Source organism: Boleophthalmus pectinirostris, unplaced genomic scaffold (genome assembly GCF_026225935.1).
Source record: "Boleophthalmus pectinirostris isolate CB_2022bp ecotype Guang Dong unplaced genomic scaffold, ASM2622593v1 HiC_scaffold_8, whole genome shotgun sequence".
NCBI lineage: Eukaryota > Metazoa > Chordata > Actinopteri > Gobiiformes > Gobiidae > Boleophthalmus > Boleophthalmus pectinirostris.
The window spans coordinates 19790624-19808010 of NW_026571515.1; the positions used below are offsets into that span (position 1 = coordinate 19790624).

Genomic DNA, 17387 nt, shown 5'->3' on the forward strand with positions numbered 1-17387 from the left:
CATGTTCATTTTCTAGCCACTGATTCAAAATATATAACATTGAACCTGCAATTTTAGGATGCAATGGAGAGCACAGATTTTCTTTTGTTCCATTGGAGAGATGATTTATTTATTTGTGTCATTTACATCGAAGTGTAAACCACACAGATTACGTTGCATTTGGTTTATATTTAGAAGCACTCTTCTTTGTAAATTAATTTTGTACAAACCCCCTGATAAATGGGTTGACACACTCTAGCCAAACTAAAATCTGTCTATTCACTGCAGACAAAAACAGGGTGTTGGACACTTATAGTGCCTGTAGCCATTTCATGAAGCTTATGGTAAACAATGCCAGCGAAGATTGAAGTATCTCAGTTGTCCATCAGAAAATCTAATATTCAAAGGTCCTACAATCCACTCACAGAAAGTCCAAAGTGGTCTGTGTACCAGAGCCAAACATGCCTTAATAATTTCTTCAAAATAATCATGTTAAAATTTGCCACATTATGTAATAATCCACAGTTAGTACTTACTGAGTAAATGCGTGTGTTAAATTTTTTTCCATTAAAATCTAGTAATATAACAGGCTTGTACTTTATTAGAGTGAACATTAATAAGCAATAAATTAATAAAGGCATAACTGTGATTATAGTCATATATTACACAGAATTTACTCTTGAGAACTTTAAGTCATGTTAGAATGTTGTTACCTCATCAAAAACATACCCAGAGTCGTGTTTTGTTTCACTCATACATATGTGAATAACTCTTTATTATTAGTCTATTTACATCTGGGTCCGGTCAAGTGGTAACGGAGGGAAACAGGGGCAGATTTTTTACATTCAAATAGCTCTTATTCAGAGGGACTATTGAAATAAGTAAGGTATTAGAATGTAGGAAAGAGTTAACACTCCAACAGGGTAAAGTTAAACCTGCGATATTCTTTCAAGTTGTTGACAAAAAACTCATGTCAGTAACGGAGGGAATGAAATATGCAGCACTTTTTGGGCAATAAGTGCTGAGCAGAGCCGCTCCTTTCTCCTGCGGTCACCTTCGAGCCCGTCCCTACAGTGAGTCCTGTTTTAGTCCAAGTTCAGTTCTAGTTTAGTCCTAGTTCACTTCTGGTTTAGTCCTGGTTCAGCTCTGGTTTAGTCCTGGTTTAGACCTGGTTTAGTCCTGGTTCAGTCCATATACAGCGCAAAAGATATTTTGGTGAGAGTAACTTAAAGTAATGCAATAGTAATGTAATGCCTTACATTTTAAATGCAGTAATATTGTAATGTAACGAATTACTTTGAAATGACAGTAATAGGTAATAAATAACGCATTACAGTTTCAAAGTAACTTGCCCAACAGTGATTTTAAATAATTTTTTTTTGAAAAATCATGTACCTTCATCAACAGTTCAAAGATCGAATAACACAATATATGATGAAATACATCAATTTATTTACATGATTAACTTTTCCTTAAGAACCAATATTTATATATATGATATATGCAAAAAGTATTAATCAAGAGTGATTATAAAGTTCATTCAAGTTCCAGTTCACATGTCTCCATACTTGGAAACTACGCTCTTAAAGTCACAGTCTGTAAGTCTCAATAGAACAGTCCTTGTTGACGACGATGATATAGAGCTTGGCAGAGATGACAGGGAAGCCACCCCTGTCTGAGATGCCAACAAGAAGGAAAGAGGGAAACGTAGTGGCTTCAACACCTCACACCTGCACATGGTTAGCATGGCTACGAGATGTAAATTCCCAGTGCTAGTCAGGTCCATTCAAACACTGTCAAGGTAATATAATGAATCAAAACAACAAACTGCAATCTTGAAACATAAATTTATTCATGATATTAAACTATACTCGCCATTCATTTCAAAGACTTCACTCATATGTTTTATCATTTCTGAGTTTTCTCAAAATATTGTACATTTTTACAGATAATGCTAAAAAAGAGACCACCTTAACCTAATACAATACCATAATTATGAAAACAATACACTATGTATGGAATAATTCAGGGAGAATGCAGTAGAAAATGCTTACTATATGAACTGTTTTCCCTCCATTACCTTTGCAGTAACGGAGGGAAAAAATATGATAATTAATAAATAAAAAATAAAAAATATGTAGAAACAGAATTCATTAGATTGCTGCAGGAAATGCTTAGTAGTATCAATATCCTTGCTTTTAGAAAGTTTCATGATGAAATTTAACACATGTAAAACTTAAAAAAAACATATTTTTTCGGTAACGGAGGGAAAAGTAAGGGAGGGAAAATTACAATTTTTTTAGACTTGTAAAACACAGGTTTTATCAGATACTAACACCTAATAGTTTTAATTTTCATAAGTATACTACCTAGAGATGTAGATTAGTCAAAGATGAAGCTTGAAAGTTAACCTGAAGAGGATTTGCAGGTCTTTGAAATTTGGGAAATAATTTTTGTTCAAGGCCTAAGAATTGTACCTGTGACATGGTATGTTTAAAACATATGTAACTTTAGAACCAAAAATACATACAATACATTTTTATATCAGATGCATTAACTTGAATTTTTGGCCTTGCTGTATACTTCTGCTTGACCGGGCCCATCTCCAAAGCACAAAATGCTCTGTTTCACCTTGTGATGTCATTAACATGTACCATTTACCATTTGTTTACTAGATATTGGCAATTTCCAGGTTGAATTTATCCAAATTATTATAGTGAATGTGTATGGAGTTTAAAAACACAGTGGAGCAAATCCTGTATTATCACAAAACATCACAAGGAGAGAAGAACTCTTATGAACTCTAAATATTCTGATGCTGATGAATGAAACAAAACAAATCGAGGGATGTTTTTGAGGAAACAACATAACACAAATAAGAAAATGTGTAATATAGTTTTTAACTTATGCTACTTGTTGAATTGTTTATTGTCCTACAGTGAATACAATGCAGATCTTGCTATAAACATAGTGAAGGACGTGGACGGGATGTCTATGGTCAATTTCTACGCATGGATTGGACTCAGAAAAACTGATTCTCAGTGGCACTGGGACAAAGGCAATGGGGATGTTCAGTTGGTTCAGGACACATTTGCCCTACCAGCTGGCATCATGGAGTGTGGGAAGGCCTTTTTAAAAACCGCTACGTAAGTCTATTATTTATCTATATCCACTATTATCTATGAATGTTTGTTTTCCTTGTCTCATAATTTTTAAGAGGGGATATTTACAAAGCATTTTTTATTGTGTTGCCATAGCTCTCTGGGGGGAAGGTGACTTAGGGTGAAGAGCACAGAGAAAGGAGACTTGAAAATGAAACTTATAAAACACGTTATGACATTTCTTTGAGTGAATATAGCATTTTCAGAACAATAAAAGGTAACATGGTGATCTAAATAAGTTATGTTTTTGCAGTTACCCCACAGAAATAAATACCTCTTCTTTGTAATTAGTGAGTCATTTACATTAATCCCATGTGACCTTACACTACGTATTTGATTCTATTCTAACAAATAAATATTTCCCACTTTTTATATGGAAATATTATTTACTATAAAGCAAAAATGTCCAGTTGGGTTTTCTCATTTATTGTAAGAAGGCCCCAAAAATAAACCTTAAGACTTCTTAGGGTTGTTGCATTTTGTAAAGCAGCTTAATAGTTTTTCTGTCTTTTCTCCTTAGACCTCTCGGTGATGACTGTGGAAACTTAAACTTCTTCTACTGCGAAGACTCAAACGCTATATTTGTTCCCAAAGCTAAAACATGGGAAGGGGCCAAAGGAATACTGTGTAGAACATAATTATGAATTCATTACAGTTACACAAGATAATGATCTGTCCTGGTTACTTTCACCATTCTATATCTCTCAGAAACTTTCCAGTTTGGTTGGGATATTACCACTATGGTGAGTTATTTTATAGTTTTGTGAGGTTATAACCTGGTTTTAATTTGATTTGAACATTCTAATTCAACCATAAAATGGAAATAAAAATAAATGAATTTTGACATGGAGATCTTGAAAATGAGAATGAGTCTCTAATCTGAAATTCTGATGTTTTTTGTCCAGATAACTGTGGCAGTCTGTGGTCCCAGAATAAGTCTCGGTCATACCAGAACTGTTCTGAGGCCTTCCCCTATCTGTGCTCTGATCACAACATGCTGCTGATCCAAGAGCTTCTCACTTGGGAACAGTCCTACGACCGCTGCAAATCTCATGTTCCACACCCATTCTTTGGCTCTTACCAGCTCCTCGGGGGGGAGACATCTCACTTGCAGTCTATTCAGTCCTTAGCTCGCAACTCCACCACAGACAAGGCAAGTCTAACATATGCCCAGTGAAAAAGGACATGCAGAAAGTTTCTATTTCAGGTAAAGATAGACTGGAGACAAGTGCCCCATTATCAAAAGGTATCTGTTGAGCACAGCAGTTAACAACAACAAATTTGTGAAACAAATTCCTCCATCCCTATAGGAAAATGTGTCCTCTGCAACTGACCCATCCTTCAGTATCATTGAGGCAACCTGTCACATACAGTGTCCATGAACCCTCCTCCAGATGTTGAGCTTTATAGTCTTGTTCCTCTTATGCATATTTAGGAAAGTACCCAGAAACAAGCAGAGGGAGAATATGTAAACTCAACATAGAAAAGCCCACCCAGCCCTGGAATTCTGAATAGAGCCTTCTTGGTGTGTGGCAGGGGATTCTTTGTTGAAAATATTCACAATCATGAAAATGGATTATGATGAAGTTTGAAATTTCACTTATCAGGTGTGGCTGGGTCTGCGCTTTATTGGAGGGTCCTGGTTTTGGTCTAATGGGGGAGTGTACTCTCTGCCTGATCTCCCATCCTGTCCTGAGCCCAATCTTCACTGTGGAGCCCTGGTGGTAAACAGAAAGTCCTCCGTTTCCGAGCCAATCATAGAACCAAGCGACTGTAGCGAGACACTCAACGTACTCTGCTATGGACTCTGAGCTTTCACCCTAAATGTTCTGCAATAACCAATTTTTGTCTCTCTTTTAGGATATGTATGTAAAATACATTATAAATAATATAAAATATTAGTAGAAATTAGACTGGTTGACCTTCCTCTGTTGTAGTCCCACATACGAACCATACCTTAAAATGCTATATGAATCATACATTTATTTCTTTATTTTCATCTACTGGTAAAAATAATAAATAAATAAACAAAATAAATGAGATGAAAATAGATGAAAATAAATAAATATTTATTTATTTTATTCTATCAAATAAATGTTTATTTATTTTCATCTCCTTGTAAAAACAAACAAACAAACAAATAAATCAAACAAAAAAATAAATAAATAAGCAAACTTAGGCTTTTACTCAGGAAAGTAAGGCACCTAACACTTGACTATTGTTTCTCATGATGATTATACCTACTGTTTTTAGATTATGCTGTTTATGTAAACTTAAAATGTAAACCTGAGAAAAATATTATAGTAACACTTTTCTTATTTAGAGTGATTAATATTAATAATGATAATAAAAAAACGTGTGTTGAATGACTGAAAGAAAAATAATCTATTTTTTTCCCCTCTTTGCGACAGTGTCTTGTTACGACAGAAAGTAATGCGCTTTACGGCACTCATGTGCAGGCACGGTTGTTGTTAGCCATTAGCCGCGAAACTACTCTGCGCGCTCCATTATTTCACAAATTTTGGCATTTGAAATTTTCTGCTTGATAGTATGGATGTCGGAGAGCTCCTAAATTACCAGGTAAGTGATGCTCACGGGCGGAAAGCTAAAGAATGCTTTTCGCCAGCACGGGAGTCTCACTCAGCTGTCAGCAATTATATACAGTCTGCTGATATTGATTCATAAAATCAACAATATCTGCATATTTTTATTCAGATAAATTAACATATTGAACTGACAGATGGACTTGAAGTGTTCATACTGCTGCTGTAACATTCACATGCAGGCATTATGAAAATATTTTAGTGGCAAATGCTGCATTGATTCCATTTTCTCCAATGTGTTATATTTTGTCATAAAGATATTGTGTCATAGCGGTTTCAATTAATGGCTGTTACTATTACCATAATTACAATATTGTGAAGGCATTTACTTACTACTAGTAGTAATTACATTTTATAGGCGATTACTACTGCTAGTTGAGAGATATATCGTCAGTATATCAGAAGATATAGAAATAGTTCATTTTAAGGTATGGCGAATAGAATCAACTAAAAGAGCTGAGTAAAATAAGAACAGAACTCAAGGCATTTGCAGGCACGTTTCTGATGAATTGTAAAAATATTCAGAGCATGAGTGTATAGCATAGTAGCTACATTTTTGTGTCTCTTTACACGTATTTTATGAATTTTTTAAATGTTTTTGCATCTCTCTGATGTTCCTCTTTGGTGTAATTCATAACTCTGAACTAAAACACACAGTATTCTTATTTACTTACTAAAGTGAGTAAGTGCACATTAAAAAGAAGGAAATGCATAAACATGTGATAAATATGTAGGATTGTAGCCAAAAGTGATTTCCTGCTGGACTAAGTCACACAGGCCATACAATTCATAAAACACAACAAAAGGATGTAACATTTAACACATGTACACAGAGATAAGAAGTAAATACAGGTCTGATTCATACTCACTCACTGCACAAACCCTGACTGCGTACAGCATAATCTGTTTACAACTGTCTGTGGACAAATGCAGTTACAGTCTTAGGCTCACATTCTGGTTTTCTATTCAAAGTTGTGGAATTGACCGGTCTTTGGGCAAAACATTTCACCCATGTAGTTTATGAGAATGTGATGTGTGAGCGATTGATGGTGGTTGGAGGGCAGATGGCACACATTTTCAGCCTTATTTCCATCAGTTTTGGCAGCTTCAGTTCTTACCGTCACTGAGTATGGAGTGAGTCAATGAATACAGCGACACAGTGTAGGGCTTTGTTTTATTATCTGTATTATTTATCTGTATTATTATTATTATTTGTATTATTAGTATTAGCACTAGGGCTGTAAACCTTTATTCATTAAATTGATTAAAAGTTTCATGGTGTCTTAGTTGACCAAAATTTGTATTAATTGACAAATAATTTTATTGTGATTGTTAGGTAGAATAGCAGAGAAAAATGAGAGGGTGAGTGAGCTAAATATTTGGTATTTTTTGGTATTTATATAATAATGCAGATTCAATTTATGATTTACAAGTTTAATATGCATTTATATAAATACATTGTCTCATACTATTTATTACATAGTTGTTTTCACGTGAACTCTTGCAGGTGTAGTTTTGTACGTGTAGTATAGTTCTGATCCATAGTTTTGAGATTTTGTGATGCTCCCTTTTGTAGATGACTAATCAACTGGCTGGACATGTCTTTAGTCAACCAAGAATTTCTTTAGTCAACAACAGCCCAAGTGACCCATGAAATAGTGTCTTGAAAGGGGCAATAATTAAAGTACTTAATCTAACAATCTGATATAGCCTGACAGAGGAGCAAAGCGTCCCAGGAACAAGGATGGAGGGGCCACTGGAGGAGATGATGTGAGAGTGAAGCACCAAAAGACCCTCAGCAGAGAGCTGCACAGACACAGAGAACAGCTGGAGACAGAAGAGGAGTCTGAGGAGGACACTGGACACCGGAACAAGATCTTAGAGAAACTTCTGGACCAGGATGAAGATGATCCAGAGGTGCAGTAAAGTCTTTTAATTGAATCACTACATCTTCAGGTTCAGATCCTGGTAGCATTGCTTCTGAAGGGACTTGTCAGGTTACTGTGCTGAGTTAAGTGAGAGCTTTCTGTAACAGGTGATTTCAACTGTTGCAACATGTCTTAGACACAAACTGCTAAAGATGTACATATATTTATTCTATATTCACTGACTTGGCCATGGTGACATTGTTAAGTTGTTCTTTAATGCATTATAAAAGTGAGCAGATCTATCACCCTGTTTTATACCCCACCCACAGCCCTTTCAGTGTCAAGAGCCACTCCAAGCAAAGTGCTGTACTATTCTATAATGTCATTTCCTAACCTGTCATTATCTGTGCCGCTCTCCTCAGGCTTTTAACCCAACGGGAGGTCAGACCCACTCTCCGTGCTCAGTAATGCACTCTTATTAAGGCTGTAGGAGTCCGTTAGACTGGCTAAGATCTGTCTTTCATGGTAGAATCTGACATTTCATGCCACTTTCCTTTCTGCCTTTTGTCATTTCACTATTTGGCATGTAAAACAAAATACTAAAGAATCCAGATGATTCTCCATGGTTTCAGAAATCTTGCTGATGATGAGTCATCTATACTTTATGTCCAACTAACACGGCCATTAATACACATTACACAATTTCTGTAGAAATTGTAGGTTGTAATTTTTTTCTGAGTTGAGGAGCTATCAATATGGAAAATAGGACATTTGACCATTCCTGGTTTTAAAATGGTCTTGAAAACAGAACTAGTACAAGACTAAATGGTCATATTAAACTGCCATTACTTTATGTTGAAAGCTATGATTCTATTTATTATAATTATCACTGTGGTATCAAAATTCCTCCTGAATATCAAGCATTTTCCTTAGCAAGTTTATCATTTTTAGTAGTAACAACATTATTTTGTAACTTTTCTAACTATATTTGCCTCTTTGTCTGGTTCAATCGAACAGGCCGAGCCAGTGGACGAGAGTTCAGTGAAGAAAATGATTCTGACCTTTGAGAAGAGGTCCTACAAAAACCAGGAGCTGAGGATTAAGTTTCCGGACAACCCAGAGAAGTATGGCCATTAACCATTCCCCGAGCGCTGTCTCAGTCCGCTAGGGTCACACACACTAAAAGTTTCTGTCCATTTCTACTGTATAATTAAAGGAGCACTGTATGACCTTAAAATAAGAGCTTCAGAACTACTATCATGTAATGGCTGGGAATATATATTCAATACAACATACTGGTGATCACATTCGATAACTTTAGTTTGACTGTTAATGTTGAATAGTGAACACAAATGATTCTATCAAATGCTTTTTTAGCTTGTTAAACATTGAGGTGACCACTTGGCTTTTCCAGCTCAATGCCAAAGTAAGGCTGGGCACTCACAAGTTAAAGGTGCACTGCACTTTTGGGTGGAACTGCCTGCTTATCTCCATGGAGATGTTATTGCCTTGCCTGGGATGTTGACATTAAATATATCCATCTAGAATGTATTAATTCCAGTTGTTTCTATTGCTCAATACAATAATTCTTTCTGTGAATAGGGGAGATTTTCCACAGATCTGAATTGTAATGTAGCGTGGTGTTGTAACCTGATTCTCTCCCAATAACATTTTCATGGAGATAAGCAGGTGATTGACTCTCCACTGGAAATGTTACGCAGTAAACCTTTAAGATATTGAGCTTGATTTTAAGGCTGATTAGCCTCTCCGCAAGTCTGTGGTGTCATTGTCCTTCATAACAAGTGTGAGACAAATAATTATTTCCAAATGTTGTTCCTCAAATAGCGATTAAAATACTTAAGTGCGTTTCTGCCTAAGTTACACATTTTTGAGACAGTATTTTCTTCTTGCCCAGGTTCATGGAGTCAGAGTTGGATCTGAATGACATTATCCAGGAGATGCACGTGATTGCCACTATGCCAGACTTGTACCATCTGCTTGTTGAGCTGAACGCTGTCCACTCACTGCTGGGCCTACTCAGCCACGAAAACACTGATATCCTTTTTCTCTCTACTTGATTGTCAGGAAGTTTTCTTTTCTTGTTGGCCAAATTTGAATGGTTTAAATTGAATACTATGCTTATAGACCTATTGTTTAAACTTAAGAATCTGAGAATTTTGGACTAAACGTCAAATAAACAGCACAGAATAATGTGTGTGTTTTAGGTGTTTTGTCAAAAAATTTAGATTTTAAAATCTAATTGCAGGCATGATTAGATTTGCAATATTTGTTTAAAATGTTGGCTTCTGGTCAGAGTACACATTGTAAACAACTCCTGGAGGATTTACTAATTAACTAATACAAAAATTCCATGATTTTTAATGTGTGTAAAGGTCTAGTAAACACATTAGTATACATATTTTTTATGGCAATCTGTGTGATAAAAAATTGCAGCCATTATGATTTTGATTTAGTTGTGATACATTTTGCAGCCTTACATGTCATATAGCTCTCTACAGACTACATCTCATCACACACTGGCTTATTAGGCCAGGTATTTTAATGAAGCAAGTTTTGTGTTTAGTCTATCCATTTTTCCATCTTTTGCTGTTGAATGTGCCCAGTCTGAGCCCTGTGTTACTCCTTGACCTTCTTCACATGTGGCCATAGCCGTGGTGGACCTGCTGCAGGAGCTGACAGATATCGACACCCTCCACGAGAGTGAGGAGGGAGCTGAGGTCCTCATCGATGCTCTGGTGAGTTCAGCATTTGCATTTCATCGATCTGGTAGCACTTAGGGAAACTCATTCTGGTATTCTAAAGTCTCATATTACGCATACTGATGGGATTAAAGCTGTCTCCAGCCAATCAACAAAGATGGCAACCTTTGTTTGACCTTTTCATAAAATTCACACATTTACAAAGTCCCTTATTTTATATTCTTCATTATTGTCTAGTTGCTCTCCCCAGTCTGCCATGGTGGCCTGTCTGATTCACTGATTTCTAATGCCCAGTTGTGTTTGCTGACATTTCGAGCAACACAGACAAAGGTCAAACTACAGTGATGTGGAGATATACGTATAATAGAGGAAGGAACCACTTTCTATTGGTCTCTCACTGCTGCAAGATTGATGTCTGATCATAAAGTTTGTGCTTGTGTAAGTTTGTCCACAGCTTTCTGCATTCTGTATAATAAATATTTCAGTATCTATTGATGCAGACAGGCATTGTGGGTAGTGTCTTTGTAGGCTCTATATTAGATTAAGTATACTGCCAAGGTTATATAAGAATAATGCACCATTGTTACTATAATAAAGCCTTACATTTGTAGAACACTATAAGCTTGACAAGCCTTTCAAAGCACTACACTATCTTTATTCATTTTCTCCCTCTTGGTTGTGGTAAGATACTCCTGTAGGCCTGTCACAATAACACATTTTTATAAGTTTCATATATTACTGAAGTAAATATAGACAATAAACAACAATACTGAAACAAATGTATGATATTAACACAATAACACTAAAGATTTATACCCCAAAAACTATTGTAAATGTACAATATTAAGAAATCATGAGCTGCAATAAATAAACAACAGACTGTATTTAGTTTGAATCTGTAATGAATCATAGAAATTATTTATTCAACCTTTTACTGCTTAAATCTTATCATATAGTCAAAAATAGATCAAATTTTTCAGTAGTGCAAAGAAAATGCACTCACAACACTGACCTCAAAAATATATTTTTCCAACCTTTATATACTGAACGTTAGTATATATTGTGAAAGGCCTACCAATCTGCGCCACTGGCCTCTCATACCACCAACCACGCTCTCAAGCAACCACAGGGCTGTTGACCTGTGACCTGAGAAGAACCAGTCTACTCCTTCTTGGCTACTCACATTATCTAAAGTTGGAGAGCTTTTAACTTGAACAGAGGTCGTGCAGTAAATCCAAAACAAGGCTTGTGTGTTTTCATTGGGACAAACAGACTGTGAGCGGGTGATAAATGCAGAGAGAGGGTGGTGCCTGGAGGTTGATGAAAAGTGGCTGCTCTTAGAGACCACTTGTACAGTGGGCCACACACTCCAGTGCATTTTATCTGGTTAAGAGGAGCACTCAAAACAAACACGACTGGGAAGGCAAGCTGCAATCCTGTCCTTGGAGTTGTTTACTGCCTTAATCACCAAAACACAGACACCCAGAATCTGTCATATTTAACATGCATGTGGAGAAAACGCCACTTGCTGTATTTAACCAGAACATGGACTCAACAACATATTATGGTTACTATCTACAAAATAGTAACTGCGTTGAATAGGTGTCTAAAATCTAGTGATTTTTGCTTATTTTATCACCCCCAAAGTTTGTTTGTTAGTCCTAATGTTCAAATGGGATCAAGAGATATAAGAAAGAGTGATATTGGCCTAACATTTTTAACTCTTCCGCTACTGCCGGGTGTTATCAGTAACATCTGTCGCATTTTTATACAGTTTTGACCAGAAAGGGGCAAATTAACCTAGTTTGCTCTAAAATTACCATAAAGCACTAGGAACAGTAGACAATCCTATTAAAATACCCTATATACAGTTTGTGAAGAAAAAAAAAAAAAATGTTACTGTTTTGTTCCACTTTGACATGTCATTGGAGCTGTTACGGTTATTGTTATAATATCTTATCATTCCACATTATAAATGGAACAATAGTTTTTGTGGGTCAGTATTTATTAGGGGGATTTTTTCTTTGAGTTTACTAGCTAAAATTATACAAATTAATTACTTAAGTGTTGCATTCTGCTATTTATTTATACAACTCAGTATTATTTAACAGTATTATACAGAATACTTTTGGAGATAATTCTGCTTTATGGTTTGATTTCAATATTATCATTTATAATCGCACTGCAAAATTTGTTATTATGACAGGCCTACATGTCATTCCAGCCCAATATTAAATACAGCAAATCACCTATAAATACATTGTTGTGAGCTACTGTTTCCGGTGGCCACGCTCACAGGCTGCAAGACTCTGCTGAATCCATTTGTCTCTGTGGCGCGCTGTAATGCTTCCAGCTGTCAGTCCCTGTTGCCAGAAGGCCAGGTGGTCTCCTTGATAAGATGAATCAAATGATCCGGGACGCTCTCTCTGTGCCTCATAAATCTGCGCCGACGGTCCGACTGTTCTCTCATCTGTAATGGGACTTTTATCCCGACAGCCAGCTCCCAGCCACCTCTGATAGGTTAAGAGAGCCCAATCTTCACTTGAGTGATAACACTTTGACTCGTCCTGTGCCAACATGGACATCTGCAAGAGAAACCACTTTCATTTATTTTATACGAGCCTAATGGTACGATCAGGATGTGTTGGCTGGTTGGAAAGTATAGGTTATTAGTGAGGGGAAAACAAAAGTAAAGAGGAGGGTGAGTGAGAGTGAAATGGACTTGTGAGCATTTACAATATTGCTTTAGAAATGCATTGAGAGCTTCACAGAAGGGAAAGCAATAAAGAAACAAAAATGCCTCAAATAACACAACCCATCTGAACTAGCTTTCTAAATTACAACTTGGGCATTTTTGATAATTTACTATTTAATTCTTTTTTTTTTAACCTGCCTAGTTGTTATGCCTTAGAATTCCGTCTTTTTTCTTGATCAGGGCCCTATTCAAACCCTTCTTATAGTTAACTGTAAAATTCTGTACGATGTTAAGCCTGTGTCATCTATGCTCCCACATGGCAATTCTAGGTAAATATACAAAAACATGATACAAAACTGTATACAGCAACTTCACAGACCTGATGTGCAGTAGGTTTATTAGTGGGATAGTGTTCTGAAGGAGGACCAAAGAGAGGGGAGAGTCAAAGCAACAAAAACAAAAGTGAAACCTACAAAACATGTTAATACTTTGTTTTTGGTGAATATAGCATTTTTCAAAACAATAAAAAGGTAACACGGTGATTTAAATATGTTATGTGTTAGCAGTTAATAATACCCCATAGAAGTAAAAGACCCCTTGTTAAACAAGTAGCAATTCCACTGCAAATTTGTATCATTATCACTTTTTATCACAGTTTCTGAGCATTGCCGTGGTGTATGTGTATTTGCAGTTGGAGGGTCAGGTGGTCGCTTTGTTGGTACAGAATATGGAGCGTCTGGATGAGTCTGTGAAGGAGGAGGCTGATGGCGTCTACAACACACTGGGTGAGCTTAAGACAATATCCAAATCTCTCAATATGATATTTTCGTGATATTCATCCTATGGTGCAATGTTTTGTGGAGGCTAACAAAACTGTGAATATATGACTTTTCTGTCATAATCCAAATAATTAAGATTTAAAAGTACATGTAGATTGGACTGAAACAGAGCAAAGGATCATGGTCTATGTAGTTCTCTGTCTTTTTTAACTATTGCTGCACCATTACAATGAATTTAAGCAAAGAAACTTAATAATAATAATAATAATAATAATTCGATATACTATCATGGCCCACGGTATTATTGTGAGACTTTTGATAATTTGATATCACTGTGATTTGGTTATTTTTACATCACAACTAATAACTCTATACTGGTTCCTCATTATGCCAAAAATAGGCATTGTGTACACAGCTTATTCATCAAAACAATGCAGTGTCTGGAATATGAACATAAGGGAACAATGGCCGACAGAGCTGTCCAGAGTCATTGAAGTTCTGCCGAGTCACACCGATGAGTAGTTGGCAGGCTGCGTTCAAACATGCATCGCGTTTTGAACCAAGTCCCAGTCCACTGAGTGGGACAAAACAAAGCAGAGCCACCAGTGAAAAATGGCCCTGTCACTGCTCAACAACCAACAGTGCATCGTTGCCTTGTTGGAAATCCTAATGGAAGTGGCAAAAGAAATTTTTATTTCATAGTTTTGGAAAAATGACGGAAAATAAGCCCAAAACCGTCCAATGCTAAGTGCACATGAATTTTAGAGTAGAGGAGCATTGGAGGAGCCTGCCTTATTGGTAAAAGATGCTAGAGGTACTATAAAGTTTTAGATAGACCTATGCAGTTAATAACTTTTTTGTATTACAGTTATAATTATTACCCCCAATGAATTAAACAAAATTACAAATAAGGGACAATTATTGACATCAGTGTGAAGCAAAACTGCCGTATAGCCAGCTTCATCTCAAAATGGAACCAGTTGTTTTAAATGTTTGTCTTTTTACTACAATACCAAGATGCTGACACTAGTGTTGTTATGAAACTAAAAGTTCAAACTTGTTTTCAATACTAAGGAATAAACTTGATATGCAATATTGATTCCGATACCACAATGACAATATTGTCAGACAACAGAATTATATTAACAACTTTAAACCATACCACTTTCTATTATATTATCTTGTGGCCTTATATTTGTAATCCCTCATTTAGGCTCCATAGTGGTCTGTGGGCGTATACATTCCTGCTCAAATGAGTATATTTCGATAATCGTTTTAGCATCAATTTGTATTTTTGATACTTTTGACAACCCAAGTATCTACTCAACATTTTACTCCTTTTTCAAACAATAATATTATGTTGTTGTATTTTACATAAAGGTGATTTGTTTTCTATTAATAATGAAATGAAATAAAGTGTGAATGCAGAGGTCTGTTCAAGGACATAGGTGAGCCTAAAGTGATGCTCTCTGGTATTCTTCCTCCCATCCTTTTGTGTTCATCGACTCCACTGAGCTGATTCTTCCTTTTTATTATTACCAGATTGAAGCTTGGCATCAGGAGGGCTCTTTAGGTGTGCGCTTATACATTGAGAGAGCGGTGCATTCCTTATTCAGCCGTTTGAGTTTGAGAGCGTTATCGAGGGAGCTCTCCAAGCCTGAATAAGCCTTTTGTGCTGTTCTGCTGCTCCCTGCTCTGAGCTGCTGTCGGCCGCTCCCAGTGAAGCACCGATAAAGGCCTTCCCCCAGCACTCGTCTACAGCTACGCTCTCCCACTGCCTCCCTCAGCCTCACTCCAGATGTCACTCCTTTGTTTTACTCTTTCATTTTTTCAATAAGTTTTGCTTCAGTTCTTTTTTCAATTTCCCAAGACTTTGGCAGGTGGTCTGTGTTTTTGAAAGGCCTATCTGTTTTGGTGAGAAGGCACCAAGGACTAACAGTATAGCTGTTGTAGTATAAAGAATAAAACAAATGAAAGGGCCCATATTAAGATATTTTGTTATTTATGTTATAATGTTTCCTCATCAAAAAAATACGTGAATTCACACATTTAACACATAAATCTTACATATTTAGGCTGAGTGCTTCTCTCAAAGTAAAAACACACATCACCTTGTGATGTCATGTGGTAATACAGGAAGTGCTCCACTTTTAAACTCAACAAACTTTACTAGAATCATTTGGATAATTTCAGCCTTTCAGGTACAATACCTGTAGTATAACATGACTTAAAGTTTACAAGAGTCATAATATAAGTTCTGTATAATATAAGAGCTGCATAATATAAGATCTTTTACCTTCATGAAAGAAATTAAGTAATGCAAATAAATAACGACTAAAACTAAAATTGCATAAAATTATATACAATGATGCATTAATATCACAAATGCATAGCTGTTTAGACATTAAATTTTAAATAAACTACTATAAGAAACTATTGTGTAAAGTTCCAAGAAATATGGGCTGGTGATGCAAAAAAATAAAATAAAATAAATAAAAATCATGTAGCTACAGTGCTACAATGCTAGATAAAAACTAGGTGTTCATCATGGCATGAGGAAAAAAAGGTGGAAACCAGGAAATATGCCTCAAAGATGACAATGAGGTGCAAAACTTATTTTACACACAACAGGTTAGGAAACAGAAATTTTGCATATGAACAAATTCCTCCATTTGTCTCATTATATTCAACACTTACACATTGCTGATCTGTAAATAATATTTTGTGTGACTGACTGTGTAAGGATTTCAAAATCTTAAAAATGCTTGCAAGTTGAGCCCATATCTAACTTGTTGTTGTAAAAGTCATGTTGTTTTTCCCTTTAGCAATCATCGAAAACATGGCAGAGTTCAGACCAGGACTGTGCACAGAGGCAGCTCAGCAGGGACTCATGCAGTGGCTGCTCAAAAGAATCAAGGTGAGGCTTGAAGCTGCACGTTCTGAACAAGAGCTTCTGCTGAGGATACCTGGTGGTCGTAAGGGCTTTTGAGAGAGAAATAGCCTGAAAAAACACATATCACATACAGGCAGTAATAGGTGACAGTTGCAACTGGATATTTTCAAGCTTCAAATCCAGGACAATAATTTGGTGATAAGTGTTGAGAGAAATTATAACATAATCAGAAGCTCATAAAAGTCAGTCTTGCTCCTTTGTAATTGCACAGTAATTGTGGTGTCTTATTCTGACATTTGTGCAGTTCCACCACTACTACTTCTGTCTCAGACTAAAAACATACTATACGCAGCAACATGTAAATGGTCATTTTAACAAAAAAATTTTTTTATTGTTGCTCTTGTTAAACATATTTGAACGCCTTACCTTATGAACAAATAAAACAATTTGGTCTATTTATAACACACACACTCTGTGCAGGACATTACATGTGGTAATTGGAACTTGGTCTGTTTTACTCTTTCTCCAGGCCAAGATGCCGTTTGACGCTAACAAGCTGTACTGCAGTGAAATCTTGGCTATTCTGCTACAAAACAATGATGGTAAGTGTGCTTTGGGCTTCTCACTGAGGGGCTAATAAAACATAGATAGCCTATTCTTCTTGCCTCCATTTTGTCCCTGTACACATT

General features: G+C 36.2%; 1 protein-coding gene across 1 annotated transcript in view; it reads left to right on the forward strand.

Annotated features, from left to right (window-relative positions):
- The first annotated feature begins 5583 nt into the window (after positions 1–5583).
- The window catches only part of ctnnbl1 (catenin, beta like 1), a 53157-nt gene continuing 41353 nt past the window's right edge, over positions 5584–17387 (forward strand). Inside the window, exons 1-8 of the mRNA XM_020922342.2 lie at positions 5584–5720; positions 7454–7660; positions 8629–8735; positions 9527–9666; positions 10270–10367; positions 13718–13811; positions 16631–16722; positions 17228–17300. Coding sequence (XP_020778001.1) covers positions 5691–5720; positions 7454–7660; positions 8629–8735; positions 9527–9666; positions 10270–10367; positions 13718–13811; positions 16631–16722; positions 17228–17300 — 841 coding nt within the window. The 5' untranslated portion in view covers positions 5584–5690. The remainder of the gene's footprint in view (positions 5721–7453; positions 7661–8628; positions 8736–9526; positions 9667–10269; positions 10368–13717; positions 13812–16630; positions 16723–17227; positions 17301–17387) is intronic.